Source organism: Uranotaenia lowii, chromosome 1 (assembly GCF_029784155.1).
Source record: "Uranotaenia lowii strain MFRU-FL chromosome 1, ASM2978415v1, whole genome shotgun sequence".
NCBI lineage: Eukaryota > Metazoa > Arthropoda > Insecta > Diptera > Culicidae > Uranotaenia > Uranotaenia lowii.
This window is the reverse complement of record NC_073691.1, coordinates 104,067,642-104,083,574: the sequence shown is the minus strand read 5'-3', so window position 1 is coordinate 104,083,574 and position 15,933 is coordinate 104,067,642. Positions and strand designations below refer to the sequence as shown.

At 43.6% G+C, this 15,933-nt stretch overlaps 1 protein-coding gene across 1 annotated transcript in view; it reads right to left on the bottom strand.

The window, feature by feature from the left end:
• LOC129752303 (beta-galactosidase) overlaps positions 1-15,635 on the bottom strand; it is a 277,208-nt gene extending 261,573 nt beyond the window's left edge. The window contains exon 1 of the mRNA XM_055748094.1: positions 15,536-15,635. Within this exon, the coding sequence (XP_055604069.1) occupies positions 15,536-15,607 (72 nt within the window). The 5' untranslated portion in view covers positions 15,608-15,635. The remainder of the gene's footprint in view (positions 1-15,535) is intronic.
• Between the last annotated feature and the right edge of the window lie 298 nt (positions 15,636-15,933).

The window sequence follows — 15,933 nt, the reverse complement described above, 5'->3', positions numbered from 1 at the left end:
AAAAGCTTACTAGAACTCTTGCTGTGTAAAAAGTGAGAGCGCGAGAGCGGTAGTGAAACATATCAAACGAATATTAAAAGTTACTAGTGCCCCCCCCCCCCCCCCTCCTCCCTCCTTTTTTTTTTTGAAATTGTGGATCTTGGGAATACATAAAAGAGGAAAAGTAAAAAGTAAAAGCAGAAGAGCGCCATGGTTGGCGCACCCCCCGGGGGTGGGGGCTCCACAACACATGTGGATTCATCCCCCATCCCTCCATATATGCGTTCGTCAACGTTTGACGGGCGTAAAATTTATTTGATGGTGAAACGATCTGGAGAAAACCCAAACCCTCTTCCGAACAACCCTTTTTGGTTTGCCTCTATTATTGAAGGTAAACTTGGAAAACCCCTTAAAAAAGAAATCGAGATGGCGATTGACAGTAGAGGCTTAAGCTACACGCTTAGCACCTTCAATCCAAAATTGGCAGATGAATTGAAGAAAATAAAAGAACTAGATACAAATACAGTCGTCGACATTTTTGATCATCCCGGATTGAACAAAACACTGGGAATTGTTTATCAACCAGAGTCCACAAACATCCCCGAAAATGAAATCTTAGAACAACTCAAAAATCAAGGAGTCATTGCTGTTCGTAAAATCACAAAATTCATCGACAAACAGAAAGTCAATACTCCATTAGCGATATTGACCTTCGGCAGCACACGCCTACCCAAAGAAGTTTTTTTCGGCTGGATGAAAGTCGATGTACGCACTTACTATGAAAGTCCTATGATATGTAGAAACTGTTTAGAATACAGGCATACTAAAAAACGTTGTGAGGGAAAAACACGCTGTACAAGATGTTCTGGAAATCATTCAAACACAGATAACGCATGCCAAGAAAAATTCTGTTGCCCACATTGCCCTGTAGAAAGTAATGAACACTCCGCGGCGGGGAGGAAATGTCCTCTTTATCGCCATGAGGAAGCGGTCATCCGTGTTAAAACAGATGAGTCCATCTCCTGGGCGGAAGCTCGGAAGAGGGTTAGCATGCCAAACGCTAAACCCACCTATGCGTCGGTCATCGACGCGGACAGTGCTCAAAAAGACAAACTCATTGAGACGTTGATAGCTAATGTTCAAAACCTAACAAAAAATATTGAAGTGCCGATGAAGGAAAATGAAAGATTTTCTAGAATTGAAAGTGAATTTTCTATGTATAAGGAAAGAGTAAAGAATTATCTTCGAGAGCATAACATTTCACCAGCAATGACACCGACGAAAAACCGCAGTCGAGCAACCACTCCTGCCAGCCAATCCGGTAGAACAACACCAGTCTCTAACCAACAAGATCAGTTCCATAAAACACTTCAACAACAGCTACAAAAACATCAAAATCAAGAACAGCAAACGCAATTAGGTTTCCAAGTGCCAAAAACCGTTCCAAGAAAATCGACAAATTCGCAATCCACATTACCACCCCCGATGTCCACAAGACAAGCCAGTAAAGCAAGCCAACAACAAACCAAAACTTCGGAAAAGACAGGAAAACGAGGACCACAATCGCCACTTAATAACAAAAAGAAAAACAAAAACGCAAAACAAGAAGATGAAGAGGAAGAGGAAGAAGAGGTTGAAATTTCCGAAAGTTCCGACGATGCAATGGAACATATTGAGCAGCAAAGTGAAAACGACGATAGCAACAAACAAAGTAAAGATAATTTTTTTCGGAAGTAAAATGCTAGCAGAAAAAGTTACGAACAGATTCACTCCAACCATCCAGCAGACTACTATTGAAACATCTACCAGATACTAACCATCACAACAACCACACTACCAGTTTAAGGAGCTTCCAGACCATCTGTGGCACGGGATCTCCGAAAGTGTAGTACGGATCCCGGGTAATATGTGGGATGGCAGGGGAACCCTCCGGAACGCAATCCTCATACCAGTCGAAGGTGAACCTCCTCCCACAGCCCAGATGAGTGCAACATTGTCCCAAAGCCTACGCCCCCCGTCGGCTGCCAGCCCCCCGTACGGGGGCACCCGGGACATTTGCGGGTAAGTTCCTTAACAAATTCCCACAGATCAGCCTCAAACTCGATCCACCTTCACAGATCATTGAACCACAACGCGTCGCAATTTGACCCCGGTGAAGGTACGAGCAGAGGACTATTCGAACCGACCAAACATTCAATCCACCCACACAAACCACCGCCTCATCTCGATCTGTAACGCCTCGAAGTCGACCACTGGTTCTCCTATGGAACATCCGAGGATTCTGGAGAAACGAAGCAGAGTTGACGAGGATGATATCGAACAACTTACCGATAAGTATAATGTTTCAGGAAACCCTTACTGACTCATATAACTCTTTCTAAGAAAGCAATTATCATACCTATACATCAAATGTTTGCCCCAACTCGAAAAAAGGACATGCAGTGCTAGGTATCTTGAAACAATCACCACATGAAGTTATCGAGATAGATCCTCTTATCCCAGCGGTTGCAGTTAGGTTACTTTCCCCCATAAAAGTAACACTGATTTGCATTTACAATCACTTTAAATCAGGATATCATAGCAGAGCAGCAAGAGCACTCCGAGCTCTTATGGAAAACTTAAGCCCCCCTTTCCTTATTGGTGGTGATTTTAATGACCGCCATTTCACATGGGACAACTGTTCAAATAATATGGGTAAAGCTATCTCTCTGTGGGCAGCTGATTACGAAATGATACTATTGAATGACGGCTCAATAACGCGTTACAGTCCCATTCAAGATTTCCAAGACACATCCATCGACATAACTTTCGCTTCTTCTTCCATTACCAGAAAGCTCAAATGGTCAACCTATTCTGATCCTGTAAATAGTGATCATATTCCAATTTCAGTCATACTAGACGGTGCTTGCCCATTCTTGCCTGTTATAAAAAAATGGAAAATAAAAGAAGCAAACTGGGAAAAATTTAATGAAGAGATTGGCGATAAACTTCGTTCGATATCGCAACCAAACATCAGCAACATTACTGCAGCTATTTTTGAAACCGCAAAAAAAACTATACCACGCACAACTGGAAATACAGCACCAAGATACAGTCAGTTGGACAGCGATTGCGTCGTCGCTCATCCAAATGAGGATCCCGGCATATCAGTATAGGATTGTGGAAAGTTACTTCCACAACCGCCAACTGCAGTATATGACCGGCGAGGGTTTGCGAACACAAGAGGTTTCGGCGGGTGTTCCACAGGGGTCAATACTCGGCCCGGTTCTGTGGAATATCACTTACGACGAACTCCTACGAACGAGCCTCCCATCGGGAGCTGAACTCGTAGGATTTGCGGATGATGTAGTCCTCTTGGCGAGAGGCTCCTCAACAGCGGAGGTTGAGCTACTGGCCACGGTAGCTATCCAGGCAGTGGAAAGCTGGATGCACTCCAAGTGCCTGCGTCTAGCCCAACACAAAACCGAGATGGTACTAATCACCAACCTTATCTTACCCCAAACAGGTACCATTGCCGTTGGACCGTGCAATATCGTGTCCAAACGCGCAATCAAGTACCTAGGGGTGATGATTGACGACAGGCTCAGTTTTACGAGCCATGTCGACTACGTGTGCAAGAGAGCGGCAAAGGCCACGGCCGCACTCACACGGATGATGTCGAACTCCTCGGCCATCCAAAGTAGCAAAAGGAGGATCCTGGCAAGTGTGACCACATCGATCTTGCGGTACGGAGCAGCGGCCTGGAGGCAGGCCCTGGGAAGAAACTGTAACCTGCAGCGACTTAGCAGAGTTCAGCGGCTGATGAACCTGCGGGTAATCAGCGGATACTGGACCATGTCGTCCGAAGCCGCCTGTGTAGTAGCGGGTGTCATGGTCATGCCCATCTCGGTTTTGCTTGAGGAGGATGTCTATTGCTACGACAACAAAGACACGCCCAATGTACGAGATCTCGCCAATGAGGACTCGATGTCCAACTGGCAGCAGCTGTGGGACAGGTCAACGAAAGGAAGGTGGACCCATCGTCTGATCCCGCACATCGGGAGCTGGAAAGTCATAGATTCATTGACATGGATTATGCCGAACTGCCATGGTCCAAAGAGTAGCAAGAGACGTCTCCTTGCGAGCGTAGCACTGTCGAAACTACGATACGGAGGAGCGGCCTGGAGCTCCGCGATAGAGGTAGAGCGCAACAGATCCAAATTACGGAGCACACATCGGTTGATAGCCATGCGAGTTTCCTGTGCGTACAGGACCATATCAGCAGATGCAGCTTTTGTCATCGCGGGCATGGTTCCCATCGACATAACTCTGGCGGAGGATATGGAATGTTACAAAGCAAGAGCTGTTAGAGGAGTGCGTAATATTCAACGAGCAGCGTCAATGCTCAAGTGGCAGGAGCAATGGGACGCATCGAACAACGCAAGATGGACTCATAGGCTAATCCCGAGACTTTCAGACTGGGTAAATCGGAAGTATGGAGAGGTCAACTTCTACCTGACGCAGTTCCTTTCGGGTCATGGGTGCTTTAAGCAATACCTTCATCGGTTTAAGCTTATCAGCTCGCCTTATTGCCCGGAATGCGTAGAGACGGAGAAATCGGCAGAACATGCTATCTTTGTCTGCCCCAGGTTCAATTCAAGGCGTCAACAACTTCAAAATTTGAACGCTGAAAACATAGTGAGTGAAATGTGTCGCGACGAACAGTCATGGCGTGCTATAGTCGACGAAATCTCGCAAATCATGCGCGATCTGATAAGGATCAGGAAAGATGATGAACGGAGAGAGCGAGATAGTCAACCAAATTTGACAAGCTAATGAAAGGTCTTGGGCCTCGTATGACACTTCAATTCAAAAGCAACGCGATCTTAGGGCGCGGTATAACCCTAATCTGGACTCATACGTGTGGTGGGACTTAAAAGGTCTCACGTACTCAGCTACGATCTTTCCTGCAGCAAAAGGAAGCGGAGATACCATTCGGGGTGGTCGTGTCGGGATTCTAGCTTGGTAGTTTCTCAATCGGCCATGCCTTGGTGGTTAGAAATCCTGCGGAAGTGGTTGCTGTGACGGGCGCGAGTTACTTTTAAAGCGTTACCTAACCGGCACACGTTTCGAGGTCCCGGGATAGTGGATGCTGTGACGGGCGTGAGTTATTATGAAAGCGTTACCTAACCGGCACACGTTTCGCACACTAAGATTGCATTTATCCCGCTCGGGACCATGGGTTTCCGTATCACAGGATAACTGTCCAATTCAAACGAAGCTCGAATGAGAACTCACCCGAATCTCGGGACGCTTCATCTTTCCTGAGATCCGAGATAAATTTTGTACGAGAACGCAGGAACTTAAAGTATCCCCGTGGTTTCAGGACTTTGTGTTCTCCTGAATCACGGGAGACCCAATTTTTGTCAAATGTTCTTTCTCTTGCTCTCCTGTATAGAACAAACAACAATTTTTTTTTCTCTTTTTCACTGTGCGCGTAAAATTTCAAACCGCCAAAGTTTCAACTCGTTATTTTTTGCGGTCACCGTCCGTCCGTTGCAGACGTGTGAGAAATCAATATTTTTTCTGTCTTTTTGTACCGTGTGGTTGGAAACGGCAACAATATTCTCTTTAAGGTTATTTCAATCAGTTGTGAAAGTGTGAAGTGAGCTGCAGATCGCCGAACGACAAAAGCGGAAAAATTATTATCGTTCCTCCGTCGCTTGGTCTAGGCAAGAGATTTCCTTGTCGGCGAGATGTTTCCGGTACTTTTGGTTGGCAGTTCGCTCTTGAGTTCGTGCAAATGTCCATCATCCCGCAGTGGCATCTTCAACGAATCAACAATGCCCGCAAACAACCGCCTGGTCCAAAGGCAGGAAAAAAGTGTGCAGTGTTTTTAAAATATTATAGTGTTGCATGTCAAAGTACTTAACAAAAATACAAAATAAATTGGTTTATGTTTGAATAAAAATAAAAATATTTTCATTCAAAAAGAAAGTATTGAGAATTTATTTTTATTTAGAGAAAAAAAACCCCTTCAGATCTCCTGCAAATTTCAAAAGAAGCCTGCCATGAGCTCACAGGAGAGTTACAAAACTACCTGCAATTCACAGGAGAAAAACATTTCGATGCTACAGGTTAATTTGACAGCTGTTTTCCTGAGCTGTTTTTCTGTCCCGAGATTTGTCCTGTAATTTCAGCTGTTGAAAATACAGGACGAAATCGTTCCGACCACAGGAGAAAAGATTAAGTGTGCGGGGTCTTCCGTACCAGTCTGAAGTTGACGACAGAGGAAAAGGAGAAGGAGGAAAAGGGATAAAGCAGTACGATGATCAAGGAGAAATTGAGGAAAAAGCCCAAGGTGGTTTTAATGGGACGAACCCACACACGGCAGCAAACACCCGGCTGTTATGGTTTGAAGTCAAATTTCCATCTTGTAAAAAAAAAAAAGGAAGAAGGCACGGTGAAGTGGGCTTCTATATGACGCAATTCCTGACTGGTCATGGATGCTTCATGAAGTACCACTACCGGTTTGGACATGTGGCTTCGCCATATTGCCCAGATTGTGGTGACGAAGAGGAAACATCCGAGCATGTGGTGTTTGTTTGTCCGAGGTTTGCGGCGGTTCGTACTTCCATTTTTGCCGCATGTGGACCCGACACGACAGCAGATAACGTCGTACGGAGGATGTGTGCGGATTCCAACACTTGGCATGTGGTTAGCGATGGGTTTACCCGGATCATGACTGCCCTGCAGAGGAGCTGGAACCAACGGCAGTCCGCGAACGGCGTAGGATGACTCCATCGACGGGGAGCTTCTGAGTAGTGTGCGTCCGATCCCTTGATCGAAGCTACAAAGATAAGGCAACATGTTCTGCGTAGCGGAGGTCAGGTTGCGCCGCGAACGTGTGTAGGATACCCCAATGTCGGGGGTTATCCGAGTAGTGCCGCTTCCTAAGAGGGAAACTGCGGGGATAAGACTTGACCTTCCACGTAGCGGATCTCGAGGGAAGAGGGTTAACCACTGTCGGGGGATACCCACGGGTAGAGAGGCTCTCGATGCCGGGCGAGCCTCTCGAGTCGGTGTAGGATGTCGTCACCGTCGGGAAACATCCGAGTCGTAGCGTTCCAAGTTCCGTACGTGTGCCGTGACAGGCGCGAGCCCAGGACAAGCTGCTCTCGATCTGGCACACAACGGGCAGGAAAATCCGCGGGCCAAAAACCCTAGGGTTGCCAGCCAAGGGGTTAAAGAAGACCGGACATCGGTCGGAGTAGACTGACCCCATCGACAGGGGGCTGTCGAGTAGAGTGCGTCCACCCCTCGGTTTGAAGCTACAAAGATAAGACAATACCTTCTGCGTAGCGGATGCCGTGGGTATGCCGCGTTCGTGCGTAGGATGCTCCACCTTCGGGGAGTATCTGAGTAGGGCGGTTCTCAACGACAGAAGCTGCGGGGATAAGACTTGACCTTCTTTGCAGTGGAAATCGTTGGGAAAGGGTTATTCCACGTTCGGGGAATATCCACGGGTAGAGTGGCTCTCGACGCCGGGTGAGCCATTCGAGTCGGAGTAGGATGACGTATTCGTCGGGAATCATCCGAGTCGTTGCGTTAAGTCCCGTGCGTGTGCCGTGACAGGCGCGAGTCTAGGATAAGCTGCTCTCGATCAGGCACACGACGGGCAAGGTGGCAAACCTCGAACCCTTAAGATAAGAGGTCGGGCCTCGAGTCGTTAGAGGAGAGGTCAGGCCTCAAATCTTAAGGTGGAGAGTTTTGTGTGGTTAACCCCGAGTCTTTATGATGAGAGGTCAGATTTCAAGTCGTTAGAGGAGAGATCGGGCCTTGAATCGTGCAGAGGAGAGGTATCCTCAAGTCGATGCGAGGAGGGGTCGGATCTCGAGTCGTTAGAGGAGAGATCAGGCCTCAAGTCGCGAAGAGGAGAGGTTTGCGTGGGAATCTCGAGTCACTGCGAGGAGATGTCGGTTCTCAAGTCGTTAGAGGAGAGTTCAGGCGTCGAGTCGTAAGGAGGAGAGGTTTTGCTTAAAGTGGTCTCGTTAATGAGTGTTGCCTTGGAGCGCATTAGCGCGAATAGACCTCCCACTATTAAAGCTTAGTGTACTAAACAGTTCGAGGTGGGAACCAGGTCTGCGGCCCCAGGTGGACTTTATGGCGTAGGGGTACTTAGTATCATGAGTCGTCCAATTGCACCCATGGACCCAGAGTAGCAAACTGGGGGGACTCGGTCGCTCGCCGTGCCTTGGAATGCAATCCGTAAAAAGGATTTACCACCTGGGTGATCAACTAAAAAAAAACATGCAACGCAAGATGGACGCATAGGCTAATCCTGAGACTTTCAGACTGGGTAAATCGGAAGTATGGAGAGGTCAACTTCTACCTGACGCAGTTCCTTTCGGGTCATGGGTGCTTTAAGCAATACCTTCATCGGTTTAAGCTTATCAGCTCGCCTTATTGCCCGGAAGCCATAGAGATGGAGGAATCGGCAGAACATGCTATCTTTGTCTGCCCCAGGTTCAATTCAAGGCGTCAACAACTTCAAAATTTGAACGCTGAAAACATAGTGAGTGAAATGTGTCGCGACGAGCAGTCGTGGCGTGCTATAGTCGACGAAATCTCGCAAATCATGCGCGATCTGATAAGAATCAGGAAAGATGATGAACGGAGAGAGCGAGATAGTCAACCAAATTTGACAAGCTAATGAAAGGTCTCGGGCCTCGTATGATACTTCAATTCAAAAGGCAACGCAATCTTAGGGCGCGGTATAACCCTAATCTGGACTCATACGTGTGGTGGGACTTAAAACGTCTCACGTACTCAGCTACGATCTTCCCTGCAGCAAAAGGAAGCGGAGATACCATTCGGAGAGGTCGTGTCGGGATTCTAGCTTGGTAGTTTCTCAATCGGCCATGCCTGGGTGGTTAGAAATCCTGCGCAAATGGTTTGCTGTGACGGGTGCGAGTTACTTTGAAAGCGTTACCTAACCAGCACACGTTTTGGGGTCCTCGGGATAGTGGATGCTGTGACGGGCGTGAGTTATTATGAAAGCGTTACCTAACCGGCACACGTTTCGGGGTCTTCCGTACCAGTCTGAAGTTGGCGATAGAGGAAAAGGAGAAGGAGGAAAAGGGATAAAGCAGAAGATGATCAGGAGAAATTGAGAAACAGGAAAAGGGTGAGATGTATAAGTGCATGAACACAGCCTACCCCTTGATGTAGTATCATAGGGTGAAACCAAGGTGGTTTTAGTGGGACGAACCCACTCACGGCAGCAAACACCCGGCTGTTATGGTTTGAAGTCAAATTTCCATCTTGTAAAAAAAAATAAATAAAATGAAAGACATGCAACAGCTTCAATTCCTCCTGATAAAGGGAGGTGGATTCTATAAAAGGAGTGGAGCTTATTGATCCCTAAAAGCACCCCTCCATAAGACTCGTTGCGATCCACACGGATAATATTAAAATCGTGGAATGAGATGCTTGATTGAGAAGGAAGCCATGTTTCAGAACGGGCAAAAATATCGCAACTAGTTTCATGAAGAAGAAATTTGAACGGATCCAGTTTAGGAATGATACTACGACAATTCCACTGTTAAACAGTGATATCTCCGACCTCTGGGCGTAAATTAGCCATCGAGAGAGATAAATACTGAAATGAGGGGCCAAGTTTGCATCAATTGCTTTAAAAATTGGAAGCATTGAGATTACAATGCTTCTTATTGATTCCGATACGTTGAAAAACGAAAAAAATCCATTCAGAATATCCGACAACTTGAAAAATCCAGATTGGGAGGTTGATTCTGGTGAAACTACGTTGGGGTTGAAGCCACTAGAAGTTCCCGCTACTTCGGGTTTATACTGAGGTGTAATATTCATTTGGAATCCAGGAGGAGATGGTTTTTCTTTCTGTACAGCTGGCGCTTTTTGTCTTTCGACGACTGGAGGGCTTAACGTGACTATTTTTTTGGAATTCTGGTGTTCTTTGGAGCTGGTTTTGGATGTTTTCGGGAATAAGCAGTAGACATGACTGGAAGTTCTTCGTCGGCTGTGTCCGTGTCCACATTGTCAACTGGAAATACAGCAAAAATGATACTCGAATGAGATTGGATCGGAGTCGCCGCGTCCTTTAAAATGGCGCCTTGATGTCCAAATAAAACCGATACGATTGCAAAAGCCAAACCTCCGAGGAACACGACTTAACTGAAAGCTTTTCTTGTATTGATAATTTTTTACGGAAAGTTTATTCCAAATCTTTCTTCAAAATTACATTGTTTTTACAATCTTCTTAAAAAAGATGCAAAGTATGTCTGGGATGACATTTGCAATTCACAGTTTGAAAGATGTAAGAAATATTTGTTGAAACCAAAAGTGCTCGAATATTTTGATTCTAAGAAGCCTCTAATACTGTAGTATTATAGGTCACCAAGGTGACCGATGCTTGCAGCTATGGACTTGGAGGAGTGCTAGCTCACGAAGTACAAGGTCAAGAAAAACCAATTTATTTTACATCATCCAGTCTAAATGATTCCCAAAAGAAATACCCGATTTTACATCTTGAAGCGCTTGCAGTTGTAAGTTGCATAAAAAAATTTCATCGCTACCTGTACACCCATAGAAGAGGTTGCAAAAATCCAGTGCCTATTTAGCATATCTCTGTGCCGATAATGCGCTGAAATGTGCACTGTGCCGAAGACGGTATGTTTGAAAAACCGTAACTGGCATAAGGACTCGACTCCCAACCATAATGATGACCACTACATTCAAGCGAAACAAGAAAAACATTTAATGGGATTTCCTTCCTATTGGATAATTCATCCCAGAAACAAGAAAATAAAAATTGAACCCACAGCGCCGTACACACAAAACATTCGAGGCCGGAAATTAGCAAAATTTTGCTCAAATTTGACCAGCTAAAATCTTAGCAATCAATTTAGCAATTTTTTCGAACTAAAATTTTAGCAAACGAGTGACAAATTTAGCCGCCGCAATTTTTGCTCACTTTCTAGCAAAAACCGGAGGAAAAGATCGCCCCGGACCTGAAATTTTAATATTTATTGTTTTTCTTTGCAATTTCTTAGGGAATGTTAGATTATTGAAAAGAATACAAAAATAAGTTTACTTTCAATTGATTTTTCTCTTTATTTCGACACTTCATGGAACTTATTTAGTTCCGATCCTGGGAACGCGAAATGCCAAGCGATCGACACCGGGGTTGTTCCGGACGCACCGCATTGAAATTCCAGCTTTGTCCCTTTCGATTTTCGGACTGTTGCAATTAAAACCCGGAACCCCACCGGCAGCAGCAACCTAATAGGAAAAAAAAAACATAAATTAAAAAACGGAAAACATTTTACACTTCTTGATCGACTCTTACCTGTTTGCATCCACTATCGATTTGGCTACCAATTTGTCGTGAACTTAGCCACCAAAAGAACCGCCAGCATCGAATTTCCGGAACGGCACTGAATCCCGTCAGTTTATTTTTTTTGTCTCTACCGGCAGCGGCTGCTATCTAGAAATAAGGCGGCTAGAAAACCTTCGTTTTACTAAAATCGAGCAAGATAAACTTTCTGATTACTAAAATCAAGTAAATTGTGCTTTTTGCTAACTCAAAAGTAAAAAAATATTTTTGCTAACGGAAAGTAACAGCGAATTTTTGCTAAGTGGAGCCTCGAAAGTTTTGTGTGTAGTGAGAATCGAACTCAAATCACCCATTATATCGTCTTGCCAGTGCGACATTTTAACCAGTGTACTATTCAAGCTTCATGCAGGACGAGGGATATTTGTCATAGGCTTTCTGTCACCGATCAATCACCAAAAAAACGCACAACGGTGGCTTCCCGGCGTTTGGCCTCCTTTCAATGCATTCTTTTGTCTTGTGATGGAAACGGGAAAGGGAACGGGAGTGAAGGAACGGGAAACCCATTGAATGAGAACTGTGCTTTGCTTACTGCCTGCTATTACATACACACGCTACATATACACGGCTGCCAAAGCCGGGCAGCTTGGCCGGTGGAAGAAATATTTTTGTTGTTGGTTTTGGTACACATGCGCAGCTTAGCCAGTGGTTGCTTGAAGGTGGATTAAATTGAAGCAATGTTTTTTTTTGTTGCTTTTACTACATTCCCACGCACAGCTTGGCCGTGGTTGTTTGCCGGCGGATTGAATTGAAGGAATATTTTTGTTGTTGCTTTTGCTACACACGCACAGTGCTCGGTTCGCTTCGTCTTGTGATGCGATAGGGAGGAACGTGAATTCGTTTTTATTTTGTTTCTTTCAGGCATACGCAATTCGGTTAACTTGGGAGGTTAATGCCGGTGGGAGCAAATCGAATCAGCACCGGTCGCGTTATCTTCTTGTACCAATGATGCCTTGTACCAATGATGCATCAATTGGCACAGGGGCTGAATTGTGGGTGTAAGAATTCGTCATTTACACTTATCACAAGCCTTTATTAGGAGTGTTTGGGAAAAAAGGAAAGAATCCAATAATAGTTACTCGTTTGCAAAGATATTTAATGGAACTATCAATTTATGACTATAAACTTCGTTACAGGCCTTCAAGCAAAATGGGGAACGCAGATGTCTGCTCCCGATTTCCTCTTCCTCATGAAGTTCCAAGACAACTTGACAAAGTTTTCATAAATAGTTTAAATTTTACGAATGAGGTCCCTATTGATTTTAATGTGATGGCATCTGAAACAGCGAAAGATCCTTTCTTAACACAAATCATTAGTTATCTTCAGAATGGTTGGCCAGATCGATTGGAGAAAAAGTTTCAAGATGTAAGAGCCGAAGGTCATTTTTTTTTGTTTCGATTATAGTCGTTTTACCATCTTTATGGCATTCGCGACTTTATCAACGTTACAGTTGGCGGATCGTTATTGAAAAACTTATCCGGTACAACTGTGTTCGATGTTTACTCTTCCCAAGCAACCAAAAGTCGCGTTTTTACTTAAAGATGGAACTCCGAAGTTCACATTTGGCTGAAAAAATGTTTTACGGGAACTTCAGGTGACTCTTGTCACATAAAAATTACTCAGGAACTTCCATCGCCCTTTGAAAGGTTAAACTATCGATAACGGAACTTCTGAGCGCTTTTAATGGAACTTTTTTCAAGAAGGTCGATAACGTTCGCGTAACATTCCAAAACGCACCATTAAGATACTTGAAGGTGTTTTAAAGAACCTATATGGGAATTCTAAGCGACATGTCAAAAATGTCTGTCAATTTCTTGTCATGGTATTTGTTTTGTTTATATCTGTAGAGATATTTACAAATGGAATTCAAGATTTTTTCGAATTTTCTTCATAAATGTTAAGATGTTCGAATAAATTTTTGATGATGCGACTTTTTGTTATGATTCATATTGTGTACTGAAAGTCCTTTAAACGAAATAAGGTACTTCTATTGACCAACCCACTCAATCATCTCAAATGACATTAAGTTTAAATACTAATCATTACAGTGGCAATTAACTATTGCTGGATTGGTCGAGAGGCTGATGAATTTCATTGCAACCTAGAGAGCAGCGGTTCAATTCTCTAGGCGTGTAAGCAGCTTTTGTAATCAAAACAATATAATTAAAATCAATGAGATAGACCATGATAGACCGGCAACCTAGAAATCTGACATGTGGTTGTCAGAGCAATCTGTCAATCGGATTTTTTTTTTCGGCGCGTAGAAGTTTCTTGACATTCTCTTAGAATCTGAATAGCGTTCTCTACAGCCACCTAAACGAACTTGAAAGTAGCTTTAAGAACTTAAATTTTGGGCTGATTAGCATTCTCTTCAGACACAAACGAGAGCTGATTAAGCTTCTATGGAACCTTTTAAAGGGAATTCTGGTTGCTTGGGTTGGGCTCGAACTCACGGACATCGGCTCAGGAGACAACAGACTTGCCAACTGAGCTATATCACAAGCCCTGGCCGAAGGTCATGATTTTGAGTTACATTCTGGCTGCCTCATTTTCCGAAACAGAATAGTTGTACCAAAATCGTTACAATTCAAAACCTTGCAGTTGCTTCATGTAAATCATTCAGAAATAGTAAAAATAAAGCAACTTGCCCGTAGAATAGTTTTCTGGTTCGGCATCAACGCTGACATAGAACAACACGTGAAGAGCTGCAATGTTTGTAGCCAAACCTTATTTGTTCCAAAGAAACAATTGACGATGTCATGGATTCCTACTACTCGTCCATTTAGTCGCATTCACGCAGACTTTTTTCACTTAGCGAAAAAGTGTTCTTACTTATTCTAGACAGCTATTCGAAATGGGTAGAGCTTTATTATATCAAATATGGCACAGATACAAAAAAAGTTATTAAAAAGTTCATAAATGTTTTTGCTCGATTTGGTTTACCAGACGTATTGGCGACGGATGGTGGGCCACCATTCAATTCGAATGAATTCGTTTCGTTTATGTCAAAGCAGGGCATTGTTGTTCTAAAAGCCCTCCATATCACCCTGACAGCAACGGACAGGCGGAGAGAACGGTTCGTACGGTCAAAGAAGTTTTTAAAAAAAATTCTGTTAGACTCTCATACGAAGAGTCTGGATTTGGATGACCGGATAAACTACTTTTTAATGAACTACCACAACAGTTGTTTAACGAAGAGTGGAACTTTTCCCTCTGAGCATGTATTCAAATACAAACCGAAGATGCTATTTGACTTGATAAACCCTAGTAGTCAATATAAATTCAATTTGACTTCCCCGAAGAGAAAAACAGATGTTGAAACAAGATCTGTTAAACGAACTGTTGATGGTTTAATATCAGGTGATCTTATGTGGTATCGTAATCATAAGAAAAAAGCTGAAAGATGGTTTCAGGCGGTTTTTGTGAGACGGTGTTCGCTGAACATTTTTGAATTGTGAAAGGCCATGTTTTGTCGGCACTAACGTGAGATATCAACGCAATTCCTTGACCAAGGTCGTAAACTTGAAAAGACGTTATGAGGAGAAGAAGAACCTGATTTTCTGGGGTTTCCTGAAGAAACCAATTCCGACGCCCCACTTTCAGGGGTAAATCAATCCCAACCTAATTATTTCATTGTAGAGGTTAGAAGGTCCGAGCGCATAAAAAGGAGACGACAGCTCAAGGATCTCGGAAGCAATGTTGAAGAGCGTCAAGGACATCGATAGTCAACATCAAGTGTAAAATGAAAAGAAAACTTAAACAAACAAAAAAAAGTACTACAAATGAAGTGTTAACCTTAAGAAAAAAAATTTGAATTGTCAATGATTTTATTTTGAACTTGAAGGATGAAGAACTGTTGTGTTTGATAAACTCGTTGAACGAGTGTCGGCAGCATAACGTGTTCGGGCACCGCGACGTCGATTAAGATATAAATTTTGAGAAATAAAGCCAGTCAACGTTAGACTGTGTACTAAGCTACATCGCTTCTTTTAACTCTTTTAAATCCCCAAACATAAAAGTTACAAAATCTAGTTTAGCCGCGTTGATGAGTTATTGACGAAATAAGATTTTTCACGTTCATTTTCACGAGAATTGTAAATGGGCTTTACTTCATCGATAAAACTTCACCTAATCCCTCGTACTTACATTTGCACTTGCAGGGAACTGCACTGTACAGGTCAATAGTAGCAGAACCGTGAGCCATCTTAAGTGTCCCATCTTGCTATCTATGTATGCCGGTTCAGCTGGAACTGAGAAGGAAACAATTTAAGCACTAGAAAAAAAAACAAAAATTTAATGTTTGCACTTCTTGAACCCCCTTAAAAATTTAAAAACATAACATTAGCCAAACAAAGTAACTTGATGATCAAATTTCTTCAAAGTTTCCATTACGTAGGAATGCTTCAGATTCTAAATATCAATAAATACTACGATTCTACTTCACTGGTTTAAATATTTGACTACTAAACATTTGATCCCAAGTAACGCTTCAATGTTTTCTTCTCTTTTAAATACTTAAAACACCCGATGCCTATTATAAGTCA